This window comes from Ylistrum balloti, unplaced genomic scaffold, assembly GCF_031769215.1.
Source record: "Ylistrum balloti isolate Yb309-2 unplaced genomic scaffold, AGI_CSIRO_Ybal_v1 Utg370052, whole genome shotgun sequence".
NCBI classification, from domain to species: Eukaryota; Metazoa; Mollusca; class Bivalvia; order Pectinida; family Pectinidae; genus Ylistrum; species Ylistrum balloti.
The window spans coordinates 627,825-646,065 of record NW_026782104.1 but is presented as its reverse complement, the minus strand read 5'-3'; the positions used below and the strand labels follow the sequence as shown (position 1 = coordinate 646,065).

Here is an 18,241-nt window from a genome sequence, read left to right as displayed (position 1 = left end):
CTCACCATCGGTAGAGGGCAGTTTCTGAACTGATATTTGTCGGTCATAAACTATTGTCGCAGAATCTGTTTCGATTTTCTTTTCGCTTCCCACATTGAAGCTTGTTAAAACACGCCGTATTCGTTGGTTTCCGACTGTCAGTTCTGACCCCTCTTCAATAACCTCTTTTTCAGATGTTTCCGGGTCAAACAGCATGTGTTTGATGAATATATTTGCCGTGTCTGTGGAGGGAGGACCTTCCGGCGGGATATTTTTGTTTCTGAGTTGCTCCACAAGACAAGTTTTACCTACTCCTTCATGTCCAACAAATGTAATTGTTATGTTGCATTTCTTTTCAACTTTCTCTGAAATTCCTTTGACGTACTCGTCCTGAATTTCACCTTCTGAAACGAACACCAAAATTCACTCGATAAAAACGAAGAAATTCTATGTACCTAGGCGGTTCAAAACGCGTGCGAAGGTAAATAAATGCTCTGAAAAGAAAGTCGACATTTAAAAATTATACCGTATAGCTTATTTTCGCCGTTTCGAGGTTCTTCTAATGTGATCGCGAACATTTGTTCAGTAAAATAATGAGACACCTGTGCATTAGATGTCCTTTTACATCCAGATCGCGATATTTCCATCCGTTGAAATATAATCCGCCCGTTTTACTACAAAAATATTCACCCGTGAAAAACAACAAAAAACAAGCGATACAGTATATAGCAATTGAAAACTTCTTAGTCATCCAATGCACATGTTTTACTCCTGCAATATCTATATCAAGTTGAAAATATATATTTATTTTCACATCTGTGCAAAGTCATACTTAAACACCGAAATGAATAAATGTACAATATTGGGATAAAAAAAGGTATATCGGGATAATTTTGCGTGGAATTTTTACAAAGATCCTCAATTTGTACCTTTTCCAATATCTGCTTGTTTCTATTTTTGCGAATTAATTTCTCAGAAATTTCGAAGGCGTCTTATGAAGACTAAATAATGGGCGTTAGTGTAGATTCTTACCTCAACTGGAGATCTAACGGACCAATCATACCAGATAGGAGATTTAAATACCGACTAGAATTCATTTATCATATACTGGAAAGTATTTGTGTGCCTGTAGGTACATCAAGTTTATAGATGTATGTATTATTCATGCGTTAAAAAAAAAAAAAAAAAAACACATGCAAATTTTGCGATTTGAAAGAATCACAAAATTCGCAAAAAAATGATACCCACAAAAAAATTCCCGATATATGATGATTACAAAATATTAGAATAGTTAATTTGCTGAAGGAATAGTATATAAATTTTTCAGTCTTTACAAATCTGTGATGGAGAGCCGATGAAAACGAGCCACAGTCTTATATTATTGCAATACCTACCTAACTTCTGATGCAGTTCAGTGTGTCGGCGACTCCGTTTTCGGTGTTCCCTGGCCTTGTCTATCGGTCGCTTGTCATTTGCGTCTCTTTGTGTACATAACTGAGGACATTTTCGTTCTATTTCCTTCCACACATTTAACCAAGGCCGTCCATAGCCAGCCATCCAGTGAAGAACATTCCATTTTGTGGATGTGGTTACAGCGGCAAGGGTTTCACTTGACATCTCGCCAGTGAGAAATTCTGTCACTTCGCGGTGTCCATACTTTATCGCTGACATCAACGGTGTATTCCCATCCTCTGTGACGTCACCTTCTCCCAGTGGTACTCCTTCGGCGACGAGCTTTTTAACATCAGACAGCTTGCCTTCCCTTGCGGCAGAGTGTATTTGGCTGCTAGTCATGTCAACAGGTTTCTGAAATAGGAAACATATATTTACCTTTATAATGTTAAATATGATTTCACTAACAACATGTATCAATTGTGTCTTATAGCTGTTGTAGTTCCAACAAGATGTGAGTTAATTGAAACCACAAGGAATGGACATCAGTGTTATTTCGAGGAAACGCGCAAGTGTCGATGTCATTTAGAGGGAACATGTAAATATCAGTGTCATCTCAAGGGCACACGTAAATATAAGTGTCATTTTGAAGGAACGCGAAAATATCAGTGTCATCTTGAAGAAACACCTACAAATCAATGTCATCTCGAGGGAACATATACATATCAGTGTCATCTCGAGGGAAAGCGAATATATCAATGTCATCTCGAGGGAACACGTTAATATTAGTGTCATCTCGAGGGAACACGTTAATATCAGTGCATCTCGCGAGAATACGTCAATATCAGTGTCATCTAGCAGGAACACGTAAATATCAGTGTCATTATGAAGGAACACGAAAATATCAGTGTCATCTTGAAGAAACACGTACAAATCAATGTCATCTCGAGGGAACATATACATATCAGTGTCATCTCGAGGGAACACGAACATATCAATGTCATCTCGAGGGAACACGTTAATATTAGTGTCATCTCGAGGAACCACGTCAATATCAGTGTCATCTCGAGAAAATACGCAAGTATCAATATCCATTGAGGAAACACATAAATATCGGTGTCATCTAGAGGGAACACGTTAATATCAGTGTCATCTCAAGGAAGCACATAAATATCGGTGTCATCTAGCAGAAACACGTAATTATCAGTGTCATCTCGAGAGAACCATAAACATCAGTGTTATCTCGTTGAAACACGTAAATATTAGTGTCATCTCGAAGGAACACGCTAATATCAGTTTCATCTCGATGAACACGTAAATATCAGTGTCATCTCGGGGGAACACGTTAATATCAGTGTCATCTCGAGGAAACACGTAAATATTAGTGTCATCTCGATAGAACCATAAAATTCAGTGTCATCTCGAGGAACCACGTCAATATCAGTGTCATCTCGAAGGAACACGCAAGTATCAATATCCATGGAGGGAACACATAAATATCGGTGTCATCTTCAGGAAACACGTAAATATCAGTGTCATCTCGAGGGAACACGTAAATATCAGTGTCATGAAAGGGAACACGTAAATATCAGTGACATCTCATGGAAGCACATAAATATCGGTGTCATCTAGCAGGAACACGTAAATATCAGTGTCATCCCGAAGGAACACGTAAATATCAAAGTCATCTCGAGGGAACACGTAAATACCAGTGTCATCTCGAGGAAACACGTCAATATCAGTGTCATCTAGAGGGAACACGTAAATATCATTGTCATCTAGAGGGAACATGAAAATATCATTGACATCTCGAAGGAACACGTAAATATCAGTGTCATCTCGAGGAACCACGAAGTTATAAATGTTCATTGAGGGAACACATAAATATCAGTGTCATATCGCGGGTACATGTCAATATCAGTGTAAATTCGGGAAAACATGTCAATATCAGTGTCATCTCGAGGGAACACGCAAATATCAGTGTCATCTAGAAGGAACACGCAAATATCGATGTAATCTCGAGGGAAAAGGTAGGGGTGGGTGTCATCTCAAAGGAACAGATAGGGGTTTGTGTTATTTCGAGGAAACAGATATGGATCTATGTCATTTCAAGGGAACAGATAGGGGTCAGTGTTATATTCAGGGAACAGATAGGGGTCAGTGTTATCTTCGGGGAACAGATAGGGGTCAGTGTTATCTTCGGGGAACAGATAGGGGTCAGTGTTATTTTCGGGGAACAGAAAGGGGTCAGTGTTATCTTAAGGGAACAGATAGGGGTCAGTGTTATCTTCGGGGAACAGTTAGGGGTCAGTGTTATATACAGGGAACAGATAGGGGTCAGTGTTATCTTCGGGGAACAGATAGGGGTCAGTGTTATATATAGGGAACAGATAGGGGTCAGTGTTATCTTCGGGGAACAGAAAGGGGTCAGTGTTATATACAGGAAACAGATAGGGGTCAGTGTGAACAGATAGGGGTCAGTGTTATATACAGGGAACAGATAGGGGTCAGTGTTATCTTCGGGGAACAGATAGGGGTCAGTGTTATCTTCGGGGAACAGATAGGGGTCAGTGTTATCTTCGGGGAACAGATAGGGGTCAGTGTTATCTTCGGGGAACAGATAGGGGTCAGTTGTATATACAGGGAACAGATAGGGGTCAGTGTTATCTTCGGGGAACAGTTAGGGGTCAATGTTATATACAGGGAACAGATAGGGGTCAGTGATATCTTCAGGGAACAGATAGGGGTCAGTGTTATATACAGGGAACAGATAGGGGTCAGTGTTATATACAGGGATCAGATAGGGGTCAGTGATATCTTCAGGGAACAGATAGGGGTCAGTGTTATATACAGGAAAGAGATAGGGGTCAGTGTTATCTGCAGGGAACAGAAAGGGGTCAGTGTTATTTTCGGGGAACATATAGGTGTCAGTGTTATATACAGGGAACAGATAGGGGTCAGTGTTATCTTCGGGGAACAGATAGGGGTCAGTTGTATATACAGGGAACAGATAGGGGTCAGTGTTATATTCAGGGAACAGATAGGGGTCAGTGTTATCTTCGGGGAACAGATAGGGGTCAGTGTTATATACAGGGAACAGATAGGGGTCAGTGTTATCTTCGGGGAACATTAAGGGGTCAGTGGTATATACAGGGAACAGATAGGGGTCAGTGTTATCTTTGGGGAACAGATAGGGGTCAGTGTTATATACAGGAAACAGATAGGGGTCAGTGTTATCTTCAGGGAACAGATAGGGGTCAGTGGTATATACAGGGAACAGATAGGGGTCAGTGATATCTTTGGGGAACAGATAGGGGTCAGTGTTATATACAGGGAACAGATAGGGGTCAGTGTTATCTTCGGGGAACAGATAGGGGTCAGTGTTATATACAGGGAACAGATAGGGGTCAGTGTTATCTTCGGGGAACAGATAGGGGTCAGTGTTATATACAGGAAACAGATAGGGGTCAGTGTTATCTTCAGGGAACATATAGGTGTCAGTGTTATATACAGGTAACAGATAGGGGTCAGTGTTATCTTCGGGGAACAGATAGGGGTCAGTGTTATATACAGGAAAGAGATAGGGGTCAGTGTTATTTTCGGGGAACAGATAGGGGTCAATGTTATTTTCGGGGAACAGATAGGGGTCAGTGTTATATACAGGAAACAGATAGGGGTCAGTGTTATCTTCAGGGAACAGATAGGGGTCAGTGTTATTTTCGGGGAACATATAGGTGTCAGTGGTATATACAGGGAACAGATAGGGGTCAGTGTTATCTTCGGGGAACAGATAGGGGTCAGTGTTATATTCGGGGAACATATAGGGGGTCAGTGTTATCTTCGGGGAACAGATAGGGGTCAGTGGTATATACAGGGAACAGATAGGGGTCAGTGTTGTCTTCGGGGAACAGTTAGGGGTCAATGTTATATACAGGGATCAGATAGGGGTCAGTGGTATATACAGGGAACAGATAGGGGTCAGTGTTGTCTTCGGGGAAAATTTAGGGGTCAGTGGTATATACAGGGAACAGATAGGGGTCAGTGTTATCTTCGGGGAACAGATAGGGGTCAATGTTATTTTCGGGGAACATATAGGGGTCAGTGTTATCTTCGGGGAACAGATAGGGGTCAGTGTTATCTTCGGGGAACAGATAGGGGTCAGTGTTATCTTCGGGGAACAGATAGGGGTCAGTGTTATATACAGGGAACAGATAGGGGTCAGTGTTATCTTCGGGGAACAGATAGGGGTCAGCGTTATATACAGGAAACAGATAGGGGTCAGTGTTGTCTTCGGGGAACATTTAGGGGTCAGTTGTATATACAGGGAACAGATAGGGTCAGTGTTATCTTCGGGGAACAGAGAGGGGTCAATGTTATTTTCGGGGAACAGATAGGGGTCAGTGTTATCTTCGGGGAACAGATAGGGGTCAGTGTTATCTCGAAGAGGGATAGTGTTCAGATCAATAAGAGTAGGGGAAAACGCTGATATAATTGATTGATTTGTAAAGAAAACATGTGATGATAAATATCTTGAAACGTTGTAAGGAAAAGCAAAAATCATCTATATTTGTCGGTTAGATAATATCAATATTTGTCATTTGGATAATATCGATGTTAGTCAGTCGGATAATATCGTTGTTTGTTGGTTAGATGATATCGATGCGTAGACATCTAAAAATGTAAAAGACAATGTGTCGATATAACGCAACAAGAAAAAGAATATGGTGTGTTAATATATCGAAACAGCAGGAGAAAATCCATATGTAAACATAGCAGAAGCGAACACGGAACATAGAAATGAAGAAGAGATACCACACCCTACTGTGTAATATACCTAACCTAGAAGTGTGATATCAGTCGGTACGTTATCACAGGCGTCAATTATTAACGCTTGTCCTTCGTTCTTTATCAGTGATAACATGACAATCAGCATCTAATCTAACTCACATCATCTGAAGTATGTTTTCCGTGAAGCACGCCGCCATGTTGACATAATCAATCGATAAAATATATGACATCATCGTTTATTTGTCTGTTGCTATTTCTGTAACAATCGCGTTTATACCGAGCAAATAATACATCGGTATGGATTCAATTTTCCTTTTTGTTTAATCTTCAACGGCAAGTATTGATGGAGAAACAAAACACCGACATGTGTCCGCATTAGCTTGTAGTCAGATCGATAGTCCGCACAAAGCAATTGCACGAGATCGGTTACGGATATATATATTTTTTTATTCGTTGCATGTCGCCTCTCGCATATTTAACACGTACACTGTTTCCTCTCATTATATACTGTAATTGGGTAGACAAAATCAGCCGAGTTTAAGATTTGTAAAATTTAAAATTGAATGGTTGGTTTAATGCCCGTTGGACACACATGGCCATATTTTGGGCGGGGTTACCTTATAGTAAGTGATAACTATCTTGGTAAAGAAAATATAGAAGACGTGCTGCATTTATCTAGAGAAATTATAGTAAAGAGTCTTGGCCAAGGCATGACCACGACAACGCAGACTGGTTGGTTCCCAGCTTCCTGAGAAACACAACCCGCCACAGGTAGGGAGTTTCGAACCCCGGACCTTGGATCTTCAGCTAAGGCTACGTATCTTTGATAGATGATTATAGAAGACTCATCGACTGCTTGATAAATTACAAGACTGTTATGATTAAATTTATAACTATTTTAATCAGAAAACCAAAATATGTTTACTGTTTATTTTGTTAGTATTGGAATATTGTAAACATTGTCATAGATAGGCGACAGGGTCACGTTTCCTTGAATCATATATATTGCCTACTATGGAAATCGTACATTTGAATTTAACTGTAAAAGATAAAAATGAACCATTGTCTGAAACTTAAATATTCACGGAAGCATTTGCATCCTTTACGCTATAAATCAAAGGACGTTTGCAAATCAATTGATTCTCATTCCTTAGTACTGTACCCCTGACGAATAATGTTTATCTTACCAAAGATTCTCTTGAATGATCAGTGATGTGTACAAGGGCCATTGTAATATGCCATTTCCATTACACACAAATATCATTGAAAGTGAATTTTCTGTGCCTCCCACCCCATACTAGATTCTGATGGCGGCCATATTTCTCAAAACCCTGTGTTGTATGTATATCGGAAGTCAACATCTTCTTTTTAGGAGAATCCTGATATTGGGTATAAGCCATTACTATTGATCAACAGTGGCATGCAAACACACAGGTTGAAGAAGCAGATTTGTTATCATTTAGACATGGAAAATAAACCCTACGAGTTGCTGGAAACTGCACCTGGTGGTAGCGTTTACGATAGCGAGTTAGCTTTGGGCTTGATTTCTACTTGGAGTATGTAAACTGGTAACATACGTCACAACCAGTCTTGAATCTTCATGTTTTTAAAGGATCGCCAATTTGGCAACAAATGCTGCATGATTATGTTATTGATAAGTGAGGAATTAAACTTCAGGATATAACTGTATGGTTATTTTCAAGTGACACAAGAGGAATTAGTTTGGAAATCATTCTCCCGTGACTTAAGTCCTGTAGTATACCGTATACGCCCGTGACGCTATTCGAATGAATTTATACATGGAATGCAGGATACGGCAAATCTGTAGGGCTAAAAGTGATGAAATAAAAACCACTAACAGCTGTTTTGTAATTTCTTTCCACCTTATCATCGATGAGAATTAGGAGAAGATTACTATAGCAACAGAGCAGTTTTACTTACGTTCACGTGATTCTCTGGCAGACAAATTTCCTCAAACATGACAACGTCCGATAAGCGGCACGGAACCGTTCACCAATGGGACTGTGCCTGGGTATTCGGTTTTCCTTGTAAAACTATTGTCTTTCCTTCTCGGAATCAATTTGCAGGTGTATAGCAAAGTTAAAACCAACAGAATGATCTGGATTGTATTTGTACTGGCTGATGTTAACTCTGTGTATGCACGTGCCTGCTTTATGTGCATATCTCTACGTGTGTGTATACGCGTTTTTGAATGTATAGTCCGTTTCATTAAGGTATTGACATGGCCAATAATCTGAATTCAAAGGAAGTTTTGCATTCTGAACGCTAGAATTAGTTAGTCCCGAGAGTCATTTTTTCACCTTCCATTCAGTAAAACTTTCGACAGTTATTCTAACCATAAATACCTTGTGACTTCCTTAACAAACTATTTCTTTTTAAAAATCAATATCGTCGGTAGGAGTCCATTTTAATTTTTGCTGGCAAGATCTGTCGAAATACCAAGTGTATGAACTGTGTACATAATTAACTTGCCTTGTTTTTGTTGGTATGTTGAATATACCAATTGTAGAAACGAAGACCGATATTACGATTTACATCATTGACGAATCTTATTCCAGCAAAAATTTTCGAAGTAGAAGCATTACTGAGAATTAGAATAATAAAAAGACATTACTTCGACGTACCCAATGCTGGGGTTTCTTGAGGCCGAAAAAACTGTTCAGATTCACAGGCAGGAATATCTGTTATTGGTAAACATAAGATAAAACGTTGTAAAGGAAGGATTCGTGGTGATTGGAAATGTCTGTACATTCTATTGACGTTAGCTAATTGGATTTGAAATGGCCTTACAAAATAATTTTACTTCAAAATATATCACCACGAAAAAAGACAAAATTATCGATTTGTCTATGATAAGAAATATAAATTTTAACGTTTAGTTTTCAATAATTCACGTTTCATAATATTTATAATGTGTGTCTTTTGTACAATTTTTGTGAATACAGGTGGTAGACACAGCTGTTTTAAAGTATACTTCGCATCACTTATGAGTCGTACAAGGACGAAACACGTCTTGTCAGTGCAGTGAGATTGTGTAACGGAAAACCTGTATTCACAAGTAAGTGTTTTATCTTAAATCTAAGTGGTACGCGTAGTGCTTTCCAAACAAATTACGTAATATGCATATGTTTGATACATGTTTATCATAATATAAACAAACAACAATTCGCATATTGTTCAATGTGATATCAAACCAGCATGTAACTTACTTCTGCCCTATTTTCTGATTACTTTGAAACTATATCTTCCTATCATGATGTACCTGGTGAAATCACCGCTGAGACCACATCGAGTTTAGCAATATCAGTGATATCATATTATCTCCTCGTTACATCCCGACACAAGACTACTGGGTGCCACATGTAGGCAGGTCCGATGTAATTAGCTACCACCTAGTCTTTAATATATATATATATATATTTTTGTCTCGAAATTACTGGATGTCACATTCAAGTCAGTACAGTACTCCTAACTGAACTCGTCATCTTCATGTCTATACGAAAATGGTGAAAATATTTCTTCAGCGATTATAAACAGATTGTTTCCTGTCTAGAGACAAAAAGACAATGACGGGCGATTACAGTGCCAAAAAAACTTCAAAAGAGAGAAGAAAAAGAAAGGTGAAAAACATGGCGGACTAGGCAGATTACCTGTACTAGTCCGAAGTCCGAAGACTTATGGCTAACGACAAGCTTTTTGATGTATTCTACGGGCAAAAATCTTACTGACAGTGGCATAAGTAAGTGATTGTGCGATATCTAACTTTTTGTAGCAATTAATGACCTGAATGGGCCGCAAAGCTAAGAAACGTAAATTAACACTGGCAGAGGAAATTACAATGCGTTCATTCATTCTGTGTTGCCTAATTGCATATTTCATGTAATGTATATTACATGATTTCATGATCAGAAAAGTACTTATGAGTGCAATAATACTCACATTTTACAAGCTTGTGTCATTCCCTCAACATCACCAGTAATTACACATCATAGCTGATGTCATTCTCACCTCACTCAACAATTAAAATAAAAAAGGACGGTATGTAGGCCTACACATTACACCAATTTGGTATTGATCCTTCCTGTTTGTATTGTCACTAGTTAATGACGTAAGATAGATACGACCTTGCTACTTTGTAAATAAACAGTGCCACGTAAACTTGTGGTTATATAGGTAACCAATTGTATTATGAATAGAAAAGCACATGATTTAAATAAGGTATAATACATTCTTATTATGCTAGTCAATACATGTTGGTGGAATGTTAATGTATAACACTTTATATGTATCGGCCAGGTCTAGTGACAAAAACGGTTAGATATCATAACCGCTCGGCCACCGCGGTCCAGAAGTGGATGTCTAGTGAGAAAGACGGTTAGACATGTTACCCGCTTGGTCACCGCAGACCAGAAGTGTAGGTCTAGTGAAAAAGACGGCCACCGCGGCCCAGTACGGCTAGACGTCTTAACCGCTCGGCCACCTCGGCCCAGGACGGTTAGACGTCTTGACCGCTCGGCCACCTCGGCCCAGGAAGGTTAGACGTCTTAACCGCTCGGCCACCGCGGCCAAGATGTGTTACAGAATACACTACGCATTGTACTGAAGTCACTGATGCGTAGATTTGTTTACATTCTTATGCTAGTCAATACATGTTGGTGCAACGTTAATGTATACACACTTTATATGTATCGGTTATGTGTGGTAGTCTGGATAACCTATATCAGGACCGGTCTGTGTTGATCAAGTTGTGTCCTTTTGGAATCCATTAAAACGGATTCCAATGTAAGCATCAAACCCGCGATCCAGAAGTGGATTTCTAGTGAGAAAGACGGTTAGACGTCTTAACCTCTTGGTCACCGCAGCCCAGAAATGGAGGGCTAGTGACAAAGACGGTTAGACGTCATAACAGCTCGGCCTCCGCGGCCCAGAAGTGGATGTCTAGTAAGAAAGACGGTTAGACTTATAAACCGCTTGGCCCCCGCGGCCAGAAGTGAAGGGCGAGTGACAAAGACGGTTAGACATCTTAACCGCTCGGCCACCGCGTTTCTCTGAAAATTTGGTTTTTGACAGGGAGAAACTTTAGTCCAGGCTTGTGTAAGATAAGAACAATCTTGCGGACTCATTTGACGCTGTATACCTTCAGTCCTCACTCACATATAAAGTAGCAAGGACGTTACTTTGCTAGTTGGTTTCGAGCAGGTTTGAGACGGAGGGCGTCATCAATGATACATTAGACGCTTATTCTTCCGGAACACCTGGTCTCATTCTTGTTGTATATCTTTAAAATCCATCTGCAAAAACCAGTCTTAACCTTCTGATCAGACATATTTATCCAGTAATCCTTAAGGGTTCCAGAATATGGGGTTGTTTTTCAAAACTCTTCATCTAGATTAACTATTATGCCGTCTATTTCAATCAATGAGATGTCATATTAAGTTGTGTAAATTCGTATTAGAAGTTATTAGAAATAAGTTTTGAAAGTACAGATTTTGCAGCACGATTTTGATATCTTTAATGTGGTAATGTATTGATTTTCACTAAGAGCATTCAGAAGAGGTGTTTCCCTTGTCAAAAGAAACGGCTTACATTGAAAATTACCTTCAAACAAAAGAAACCTTAAAGTATGGAAATTTTAGTATAAAAATATGAACGTGCATCTGAGAAATATTATTTCAATAACGATGTGTATCAACCTGTCCTTTTGGCTACTCTTTGGTAATGGGTACGTTTTCCTTCGTTGTCCCATATTGGCCTTGTGGCCTTGGTCGCTGGTTCGAGGCCTACGCAGAGCAGTCGTTAGGTACTGTCCGCAGGTCGGTGATTTTTCTCCGGCTTTCCACCACAACAAAAACCTCGCACTTTCTTGATTGTTTCATTCATTAACAGGCTTTCCGTCTCCGGATATCGTCTCACCGACGAACGTCAGTGTTCTGGCGACGTGAGGGGGCGACCTGCACCCCCTCAGTGGGGTAGAACCGTCTGTAGCGGTGATCGTTTGATTACACTAGTTTTTGTAGACGGCTCCAGTGCCTAATAATGCCTCTTCCGAACTCTTGTATAAAGATGATCGAAAACTGTTTATCCTCATTGGCCTTACCTAACAGGATTCCATACGCTACAAGCCAGGATAGAAACCCGAATCCGACTGCAAATCACTCCATGACCGTTGTACCCCGAGGTTCCCTTTATGTTTAATCTATACTGGACGAAGGGCCTTAGATATTTGAAAAGGCATGTTTCCTTGTGCGTGTGTTGTTTTATCAATGTGTACAGTTTCAGTAGCGAGCATTCCGCTCGGAACCCACAGGGGGACAAAACTGCCTTCGCTGGATGTGTAAACTATTTTACAAACGTGAATGCGGGTTGGGGCACAAAATCAGACATTGCATACCTCATGAGGTGTCAGTATGCACCAATGCAATTTGCAATTTAGTGTTTAGTATTGTGATTGATGTTATATTTTGGTGTAGAAATATTTAGTTTTCAAATACATAATTAATATGTTTTGGACAATGCCCTGCCTATTAAGTAAGGATAAAATGTGATTGGTTGAAATAACAGGGAATTAATTAATATTTAAGTCCTATTACAGTCAGGCCTGTCCGAACTGTTAAATGTTTGGGACAGAAGAAGAAAATGTGATCGATTGTTTCCACATTATTACAGAACTCACAATTTGGTGATATGTTTCATCATAATATTAATGTTCGATTTCATTTTTTTGCCTAATCTTAATTTTGTGATAATGTTATCATCTGATTAACTGTAATTTTGTCTTTCTAGTTGTTTTTTCTATGATTTGTCTCCAGTTATTTAAATCATTCTGGTCTCTCCAAATTCCGCCCCATGTTTGAGTTATTTTATATTTATCAAAGCATACGCCTCTGTTTTGGTAAGTTGGTACGTTCTTAAACGACCATGGCTGTTGATATGACGCAAATCAACGATCAATCAAACTTAAACCATAGGGGCCGAAATTTGATTACAAGAAAATTATACTAAGGAAATTGAATTGAATTATACAGACTTTAATGTTCTTGCCACAGTCAGAATCGTATAAGGATGGGTGAAAAGAAGAACATCAAAAGTTAAAACAAGCACTGAAAGAAAGAGCAGACAGGAAAGAAAGGAAGAATTAACATCTCAACTGTTACACTGGGCAATAGGTCTAGTTTGGTCTCTTCAATGTCCTGTAAGTAGAAAGAAAAAATAAATAAATAAAAGCATCGATTCTGCAGGGGCCCCAATTTTGGTTGCCTCCTGTGATCAGGCTGAGGAATGTCATGGACCGTGTTCTTGGTATAACCGTTGTTCACTTTACGGAAGACATCGGGGATACTACATCCGATCTACAATCAATTGCCTCTTACGACATGCAGTGAAATACAACAGAAATATCATTTCCCATTGTCCTACCCAGTTTCTTCAGAGATATTTCCTTATCACGTGACACATTATCAACACTATTTGGTACTCTTTATATCCATATGTTAACAAGATAACGTAAGTGATTAATTAAATGCGTAGGTAATGTCCTACTATAGGAAAAAGTGAAAAAATAGGATCGAGTGACTGTGAATTGGATAGATAACGCCCTAATTCACAATGTATACTAAGCGTTCGCACATCAAATATATGAGATATGGATGTAGGCCAGTTGAGCACAAACATAAAACAGGGATAGAAATAAAAAGATGATGACTATAAGTGTAATGATTCTTTATGAAGTTTATTTACATCACTTCATCATAAGAGATACATAGTCGGTACGATATTCTTCAAATGTTCATAGAATGTTGGTGTTCTACCAAATCAATGCTCCAACGACAAGATCAACCAGGAACCCTTTACTATGGAAAGCATCAGCTGTAAGAAAAAGGAAAAATGATCACTGTGCAGATTTTTCTCATATAATTACAAAACTCTAAATTGCACTGAGTAGGTTAGTAAGATTAATTACAAATGCTACTGAAATATGCAATGGTTTGACACCTCGTCGACATATGAAAATAGTATGCCATGTACTTATAATCTACGTGATTCCTTCATGACTGAAGTATTCACATGTCATTCGAAATATCAATATCATCCTGAGCTACAGAAATTGTAAGAACCACCAGATCGACACTTTGATCCAAATTAAGCTGACCAAGGAAAATAAAAAGTGGCCGAAATGAAAGACAAGATATAAATGGGAAAGTGATCAATACAAAACATCATTTAACTTCATATCCGATTGTTGATTATTTTAGATGGAACGCCAAGTGCGTGTGTATATTCTGAACCGTCCTGCTGTTCGTTATTCAAAAGAATCAAGAGAGATTTCAGAATCTGTATTGACATAACCATTTCTGGAACTATTATTATGTCAATTGTGTAATGGAGACAAAGGCTGGAATAATCAAATCATCTCCACAAGGTTTGACCTTATTAGGCCCTTAGCAGTCCTACAAGAACGAAACAGCTGTATGATGTAGCATCACTGACGATTCCTAGAGGAATGAAACAGCTGTATGATGTAGCATCACTGACGATTCTTACAAGAACGAAACAGCTGTATGATGCAGCATCACTGAAGATTCCTAGAAGAATGAAACGGCTGTATGATTTAGCATCACTGACGATTCCTACAAGAACGAAACAGCTGTATGATGCAGTATCACTGATTCCTAGAGGGATGAAACGTCTGTATGATTTAGTATCACTAACGATTCCTAGAGGAATGAAACGGCTGTATGATGCAGCACCACTGAAGATTCTTAGAGGAATGAAACAGGTGTATGATGCAGCGTCACTAAAGATTCCTAGAGGGATGAAATGGCTGTATATTACAGCTTAATTCAGTGATTGCTTCTCCTGCATCTAACTCAAAATTTGTATTAAAATGTGCTATTCACTCGAGTGTCTTTCGTACAATCCATCATGTACAGTTTAGGAATATATACTTAGAGTATCAAAGGACTGATGTTCCTTGTTATAAATCTCTATTTAATACAGTAAACCAGTAAACATTTTACCTGGTGAACCACGTAGACTCGCTGATATTGTGACTTGATCAAAGACTCCACTACGCTGCACACCTGAATGTCTCTTTCGGACATTCAACGTCATTGGTTGTTGCTGCTAGCATGGCGTCCATGTAAGGATCTAGTCGTGAACGAATATCACAGATCGTCTCGTAGACGTTACCGTCACAGATGGACCGTGTATGCTGCATCAATCCATTAAAGGAGGAGAACTGCCATCTGAATGGAAAGATACACATACAACTAATCGCTTTACAAAAGTGGGCATCTCAAAGAACAATGATACTAAACAATCATTGACAAAAACAATGAATAGTCAGCTGATAAATAAGAAAGATATCTTAATGCATATACTGAGTAGTACATATGTATATCAGAAAAGAAGAGAAAAATGAAAATGACGCCGCAATATGAATGCTCCTTATTTGGGGATATTCACTTATCTTATTTAGCCAGTTGTCTCGTGTTCAATGGAATCAAAAATCGTTTTTTTATTTGAAATAGTCGAGAGGCTTTCTAGCAAATCCTATGAAACCCACTTGGATTAGCGAGAACGACATCTTTATAAGTACATGTAAAACGAAAATAATCTCGTTCAGCAATATTTTGTTTGTAAATATGTTACCAACAGTATGCAATGAGGATTAATAACCACTTATATTAAACAAGAAACCTTATCTTATACGACACAGTAAGTCCAGAAATGGGAACAGCCGAAATATTGGAACGGCCGACAAGAGCATTGTAACGTCAAAACTAGTTGTTGCAGTCGTAATTACAGTGTATTTAAGTTATCTTCTCAGTTGAGCTGTAGACACAAAATTACTTTTGGACAATATTGATCAAAACACATCTATACTTACCGACATAAGCTCGATTTTTGTTTTTCTATGGGAATTCCGATTTCATGATAGGCCGTAGCAATGCCACTCAATCTCTGGATTTCTCCAAAAATTGTCACCTGCAATTCTCGGTTGTTCATGCACTGTAGTAATGAAAGGATTTCTGAAAACAACACAGATCGCTTCTGAAGATACACCAACTGAGGCATAAAGTTTAGTGAGGTAAAATGGTCTATCACCAGTGCTTAATTTTTACAGAGAATTGAAAAAGACATGTTACTTTTACAACGTAAATCAGTCTGAGTTTGTCGGTCAACTCTCAGCAGGTGCTTTCATCCCGATGAAAGGATCTTTACCTATTATTATGTTTGACACCAAGCATGGTTAATCTGTTCTATTTGCAGTATCAACTGTACCACGACGAGAGCAATGTCTGACGAATAATTAAAGTTCTTCTTTTGATTTAGGTCTTGAAATTTCAGACATAATACCCTTTTATCACAGAAATATAATGTTATAATTTTTTTTTTGGAACTGTATAAAGGAATACAACGTGGGAATTTCTCGTAGCTCATTATATTAAAAACTTTAAAAAAAGGTTAAACATGAATACTTTCCACCTCACAGTAGATTTATTTCGAATTATTCTAAAAAGGAAGATAAAGCGTGATTCTTTGTTGCAAATGTTATTTCTTTTTGTCTTTTTGTTTTCTTTTTTTCGATAGAACATGGAATGAAAACACTAATTTAAAACATAAACATAAGCGACCCTATAACCATAGCATATTAGAAAAAACTACATTAATCTAATTCATTTGTCTTTTTAGGTAATAGAACATTCCACAACTTTGCTGAATCTTAGATCTTAAAAAATGAATGAAAAATTAAAAAAAAAAATCCTTACCTCGTATTAAATCAAATTAAATTGCTATGGAAATTTAGATTTAATAACTAAACAATCCACAATTATCAGAACACTGATTAGAAGTGAAATCAAATGATGTTTCATTGTTTCATACATTTTTTGATAAGATTTGTACTCTCAGCTTTGAGGAATAAAGAATGATGATGATGATGAGTACCACATTATCATAGAGTACCCCCGAGGAACACTTTATTCTGGTCTACCTGGTGTCCTTGGCTTATGGCAGACACTGTCCTGTAGTACATTAAATACATCAGCCATTAACGTGGACATTTCACCACACGCGAACGATCCGGACAGCATGTCATAGCATTCGAGATACTGTGCGGTGTAGCTATAAAACAAATTCCATGATAAATTATACACCGTGCAAATCACATTTCACATGGCAGTTACGTAAAGTAAATCACATTTCACATGGCAATTACTGTAATGTAAATCACATTTCACATGGCAGTTACTGTACACATGGCAGTTACTGTAATGTAAATCACATTTCACATGGCAATTACTGTAATGTAAATCACATTTCACATGGAAGTTACTGTACGCATGGCAGTTACTGTAATGTTAATCACATTTCACATGGCAGTTACTGTAAAGTAAATCACATTTCACATAGCAGTTACTGTAATGTAAATCACATTTCACATGGCAGTTACTGTAATATAAATCACATTTCACATGGCAGTTACTGTAATGTAAATCACATTTCACATGGCAATTACTGTAATGTAAATCACATTTCACATGGAAGTTACTGTACGCATGGCAGTTACTGTAATGTTAATCACATTTCACATGGCAGTTTCTGTAAAGTAAATCACATTTCACATAGCAGTTACTGTAATGTAAATCACATTTCACATGGCAGTTACTTTCACATGTTAATATACATTTCACATGGAAGTTATTGTACACATTTCACACATTTCACATGGCAGTTACTGTAATGTAAATCACAGTTCACACTGCTGTTACTGTACGCATGGCAGTTACTGTAATGTTAATCACATTTCACATAGCAGTTACTGTAAAGTAAATCACATTTCACATGGCAATCACTGTAATGTAAATCACATTTCACATGGAAGTTACTGTAATGTAAATCACATTTCACATGGCAGTTACTGTAGTAAATGTTAATCACATTTCACATGGCAGTTACTGTAATGTAAATCACATTTCACATGGCACATTTCACATGGCAGTTACTGTAATATAAATCACATTTCACATGGCAGTTACTGTAATGTAAATCACATTTC

The 18,241-nt window shown here is 38.2% G+C and overlaps 1 protein-coding gene across 1 annotated transcript; it reads right to left on the bottom strand.

Moving 5' to 3' along the window:
• Positions 1-15,247: 15,247 nt before the first annotated feature.
• Positions 15,248-17,276, bottom strand: LOC132549249 (uncharacterized). The gene is made up of 3 exons (XM_060213163.1): positions 17,177-17,276; positions 16,070-16,211; positions 15,248-15,425 (listed from the first exon to the last, which is right to left on the bottom strand). The coding sequence occupies exons 1-3, from the start codon at positions 17,274-17,276 to the stop codon at positions 15,248-15,250; spliced, it is 420 nt and encodes a 139-aa protein (XP_060069146.1).
• Positions 17,277-18,241: the final 965 nt, after the last annotated feature.

What these genes read in the sequence shown, in the direction of transcription:
- LOC132549249 (XM_060213163.1), bottom strand. Translation starts at nt 17,276, where the DNA reads ATGCTGTCCGGATCGTTCGCGTGTGGTGAAATGTCCACGTTAATGGCT. An exon ending in CCATAAGCCAAGGACACCAG is followed by an intron (nt 16,212 to 17,176) that starts GTAGACCAGAAT and finishes TGTTGTTTTCAG; the next exon opens with AAATCCTTTCATTACTACAG. An exon ending in CAAAAATCGAGCTTATGTCG is followed by an intron (nt 15,426 to 16,069) that starts GTAAGTATAGAT and finishes CTTTCCATTCAG; the next exon opens with ATGGCAGTTCTCCTCCTTTA.